The 5,225-nt window shown below is 46.8% G+C and overlaps 1 protein-coding gene across 1 annotated transcript; it reads right to left on the bottom strand.

The window, feature by feature from the left end:
- Positions 1 to 2,666: 2,666 nt before the first annotated feature.
- On the bottom strand, positions 2,667 to 4,719 carry LOC119306060. The gene is made up of 4 exons (XM_037582395.1): positions 4,652 to 4,719; positions 3,723 to 3,842; positions 2,916 to 3,011; positions 2,667 to 2,800 (listed from the first exon to the last, which is right to left on the bottom strand). The coding sequence occupies exons 1-4, from the start codon at positions 4,690 to 4,692 to the stop codon at positions 2,731 to 2,733; spliced, it is 327 nt and encodes a 108-aa protein (XP_037438292.1). The 5' UTR covers positions 4,693 to 4,719; the 3' UTR covers positions 2,667 to 2,730.
- Between the last annotated feature and the right edge of the window lie 506 nt (positions 4,720 to 5,225).

Genomic DNA, 5,225 nt, shown 5'->3' with positions numbered 1-5,225 from the left:
GGGACTCTCCTTTGCATGGAAGGCAAGCTTGGCAATTCGGATATGTAGATTCCTTTCTCTGTAACCGACTCTTTGTAAGCCTTGCCCCCTCCGGTGTCTATATAAACTGGAGGGTTTAGTCTGTAGGACAACAACAATCATAATCATAGGCTAGCTTCTAGGGTTAGGCTCTACGATCTCGTGGTAGATCAACTCTTGTAATACTCATATCATCAAGATCAATCAAGCAGGAAGTAGGGTATTACCTCCATAGAGAGGGCCCGAACCTGGGTAAACATTGTGTCCCTCGCCTCCTATTACCATTAGCCTTAGACGCACAGTTCGGGACCCCCTACCCGAGATCCGCCGGTTTTGACACCGACAGGTACCTTGTCCCCGTTTGGGACCATTTGAGTTCTTGCCACGACGGTGGCCGTTGATGCCTTTGGTAGGCACGGGGCCACCCATGACTTAGCCCAGTGGGGAGTTTGTCAGAGTGGCCGAGAGAGTGTCATGGCAATGGGGGAGTTCCGTTGGAATGCCGTTGGTCCACCCAAATGAGAGTGCAAGGCCATGGGTTCCGTGGTGTGGGTATAGTGTGCTACCTTTGCAGAGTGTATTTAATCTATTGATAGCGCATCCTCGGTTACGGACACAACTCGTGAGTAAGTCACACCATGGATCAATATTAATAAGTAAACTTGCACACTAAGTTACTTGTTTGGCACTAGTTATGTGATGATGAGATCAGTGGGACTGATGTTGTGGAAACCAAAGTGTTGGTTTTGAATTGTGATCTGGGAGTGATCACCGTTTGGTTACGAGGTAACCCATTGGTAAGAGAGTCCGAGGGACTCGATGCACAAGTTTGGTTGCATGGCATGAGTAGTATGTTTTCACCTGCATTTAACTTGATTAAATGTCATGATATTGTTTGTCATTATGTTTATGCTTGTTGTGAGATTGCAAGTACATTCACTGTACTGACCTGGCGTGTTATGCCAGCTTTCAGGAAAGTCTAACCGGATCGGAGTGCTGTCGTGTCTAGATCGTGTCCACATCGGTGTCCCTGTGCTATGGAGTCCCGCTTTGTCGTCGTTCCGCTGTCGTGTAGTTGTCATGATCGAGGCTCCTTTATGTTCACTAAATAATGTACATATTGCTCAGCCGCACCGTGTGTGCCGCTTGGCCTCGCTACTTGATGTAATATCACACTATGTTTCCGCTAGCATTGATAAAGCGGTTGTTTTCTATACCAAGATGTTGTGTGTTGCCAGAAGACTTGATCTCTAGGCTGGCAATGCAAGGTAAACTGGTTGCTCTGAGCCGGGATGCCACAACGCTTGTTATCAGAGCCGCGCCAACTATAGGGCACGCTAGACCCCGACACGTTAGTTGAACGTTAGATAGCTTACTAATTTAATGCCAGTAGTGTTTGCATCTGGTTGCTGCATTGCATGCACTTGGTTTATTGTTATTTCTATCCGGTTAATGGTTGTGAGTGTAGATGGCTCCAGTGCCGTATCCGTGCCAGTTGGAGCTGTTACCATACACTTCGCTGCATCTTCTTCGGAATGTATGGCGTCGACTTTACCCTCACGGTGAAGACCCAAAATGTCGGGTGTACCGGGAGCGTCTAGCTGGCTCAGTGTACGAGTATCACGCCGTGGTTACTCTGTGCACCAGTTTGTCATCAGGCTCTTACACTCATACCTCTCGGAGCGGTTATGCTTCCACTGCCGCCCAGGCCGTTTAGTTTGCTGCGTTCGAGGTCCTTGTTGAGTTACGCTATATTGAGGTTCGGATGTAGACTCACCCAGGTTTTCACTGCTACCCATCTTTGCACAACGATGGTCGTGTCCATTTTCCTGTCATTGATCTGGCGTCCGACAGTGACACTAGCCACCTTTCTCGATATATCACTGCTAGTTATCTTCTGATTCATGAGCTAGCTTGAGAGCTGACTCATCACTACAAGAAATATGTCAACTTGTGACCACCACTATTGGTCACTGAATGGTCACTGTTTTCAATTTGTGACCTTTCTGTGACCAAAAACATAAGGTCAAAAGCTGGCGGTCGTAAACTGACTATAGCGACCTTTCTTCTGGAACGGTCATGGACGTTTATGACCAAAATACGTCTACTGTGGTGTTTTGGTCACTAGCAGCCTTCCCAGGCCACGTAGGCATCCAGCATGGCAATCTGATGTGGCACAAGATTCAGCCGGTCCAATTCGGTGTTTATATGGGCCGAGCCCATTAATTCAGCCCATTTACGTTTTTTCCTATGATTTTTGTGTCAGCTTCATGGACCAAGCCCAACATTGCAGCCTTTTTATTTATGTTTTTCTTGTTATTTTTTACTAGCTACATGGGCCTAGCCCAGCAATTCAACGTTTTTTTCTTGGCCATTGCCTTTTATAGTCCATTTTTTTCGCCCTCAACCCTTTTATGGGCCTCAGCCTTTTTACATTCCATATACTTTTTGGGCCTTGGCCTTTTCGTTTGTCCCACGACTCATCTTTCCATTTCTCACACTTTGACAATAAACAAATGAAAAATATTTCAAATGGCAAGAGAACATATGAAACTGCAAAATGATAGCCAATATTAGCACCAAATATGCTGACTACTGTACAAATACGAAATTACAGTATTTACAATAGTGTTCATACAACCAGATATGCTGGCTATTGTACAACATAACTAGCACTACATTATTACTCGCTACTCTTTACTTTGTCCGGCTTCAAGCTTCTTTAAATTTCTTCAGCCCAGAGCTCCTGTAAAGAGAGGTACAGCACACATGTTCCAGGAGCCTGAACCAAGAACCACAAAGTCAGCTACTACAACAGCAGAGGCACATTTACATCCTTGACAAAACAAGGTATTCAAACAATCCAGAATGCAAGCAGAGGCACAAAAAGGACTTACAATCCAGATGTTGTCCACACCACCGAGCACAGCAGCAGCCAGCTTGGATCTGAAGGGGTTCCACACCCTATACTCAACCTTGGATGCGTCCTCGTTCTGTACAATTAACAAAACATCAATAAACATCAGTCTACTGCATCTGTAGAACAGTCACGAACATCAATTCAAATCAGCACCAATAAGTGCATCTCTCAGCCAGGACGGGTGCATCATAAGTTTACAAGGAAAGAACTTATAATGAAAACATCTTTGCTTAATCCCCCTGGATGGATAGGAATAATGCAACCAAGGCCTAAGTACCTAACTACTAGTATCTACTAACAATAGATACAGATAGCAAGATATATGCATACCACATACCATATACAACATATAATGATCAGTGTGTAGTGTATATATTCTGGTGAGTGTGTAGTGTGTAGTGTATATATTCTGGTTAATGATCAGAATAATTAAGGAAGGCCCTTCCAGTTAGCTAGAATCTTCCTAAGAGATGAGACCATTAGGACTAACTAAATAGGGCACAAAATTCAAATATAAAACAAAACCAGATGCATATGCTGACAATCAAGCAGGTGCATAACAGGGACCAATCAGCATGAACATGACTGTAGTTGCTGCTACAAATCTTAAGAACACACACTTTAAAAACTATCCTACAGTATTTTCTTCCGAACATAGTTCAGTCTCTATAAACAGAAACTAAGTCTGTATGTACGTGGATCAGTGGATGCATCTATCAACCTTTCTGATGCCACATGTGTAACATGAGAGTGAGGCAAGTCACGATCCACAAAAGGGACTCACCCCTTTCTGCTTCCTACATGAGAGTGAGGTTGGCCCCCTGCTTGTCCATCTTGTAGACCTCGTACCAGTGCTCGGCCACCTTCGATCCGAGCGCTCCAAACCCGGTCACCAGCACGACACCTGCAGGCAAAGCAGTAAGCTACGGATCACAACAATATGCATCAGATGGCAACAATAACATCAACAAGTAGAAATAGCAGCATGTCAATCACCATATAATCAATCAGTAAGCACAAATAGCAGCAGCACGCATTCTCTCAATCACAAACTACACTAATCAGCACCCCCCTCTCTCAATCTAAATAGCAACAACGAGCACGGCAGGAGAGCGAGTTGGTTATCCAACGGGAAGTCAGACCAATATGACATGGAAAGGAATCATCCACAACACTCATATAGCACTACTGAAATGTACAGTATTTAACTAGATGACACAAGTTGTAAGGCATTCATTCATTCATTTAGCAAGTGTATTCAGAAAGGAGCAAGTTGTGGCCATCGATTGCCGCGAGAGGGGGAGGGGGAGGGAGGTGCTACCTGCAGGGAAGGGAGCCATCCATTGACGGAATGCAGGAATCAGGGACAAATGCAGGAAGGTGTCATCAGTAAATTTTCCTTTATCTAAATTATTCATTTTATCTGTTGACAAGCAGACTCTACAGAATTCCCCCAAAATGCTCTAAGCAATGATTTGCAACAAACATATCACGCAGACCACTCCAGAATAGCAAACTTGAGCAATGATCTGAGCATAGAGACAAACACATATCAAAGACCACTCCAGAATAGCTTAATTGAGATCACGAGTCTAACTTGACAATAAAAAGCTCACAGATCACAAGGAGACAATCCCACAAGGCAAGACAAACAACCACATGTCACACCGACAGAAAACAACATGGGTGGGGAGTTGAGGGATGCACACTCACAATCTCAGGTACCCCTGCACGAACCGGAGCCCAGTCAGCATGCGTTATTGCGCTCCTTGCCACCTGGGAACCAAGGCAGCATCAGATCAGATCGGATCGGGTTTGTAAAGGGGAGGGGATTCGATCAGCCGCCGGAAGGATGGTAGATGGAGCCTTACCTGAGCTGGCGGCGGGACGAGGGGGCCCTGAACCGATGGTGGGACGAGGGGGCCCTGAAGCGGCGACAGGCCCTGAACCATCGAGAAGCTGATGGCGGTCATCGGCGAGGTCGGGTGAGGAGGAGACCCTTCGCGCCGCGCCACCGGAGGAGGAGGAGGAGAGTAGCAGGCGGCTCATGGCCCCATCGAGGTAGGCCGTCTCCCACAAGTCAGACGCTGCGGCAGCAGCAACCACGAACGCAGCCGCCACGTCCTCCTCCATGCCTCCTGTCACGCGGCCCGATCTGCTCTGCTCGCGGTGGGTGGAGGCAAGGTGGTGGCGGGAGGAGGCTCCTCCTCCTCTGCCGGCGGATCTGGGCGCGGCCTGTGTGGGTCGAGTCGATCCGGCGGATTTTGCTGGAGAGAAGGGGAGGGGA

This window comes from Triticum dicoccoides, chromosome 5B (assembly GCF_002162155.2).
Source record: "Triticum dicoccoides isolate Atlit2015 ecotype Zavitan chromosome 5B, WEW_v2.0, whole genome shotgun sequence".
NCBI lineage: Eukaryota > Viridiplantae > Streptophyta > Magnoliopsida > Poales > Poaceae > Triticum > Triticum dicoccoides.
This window is presented reverse-complemented; position numbering and strand designations above follow the sequence as displayed.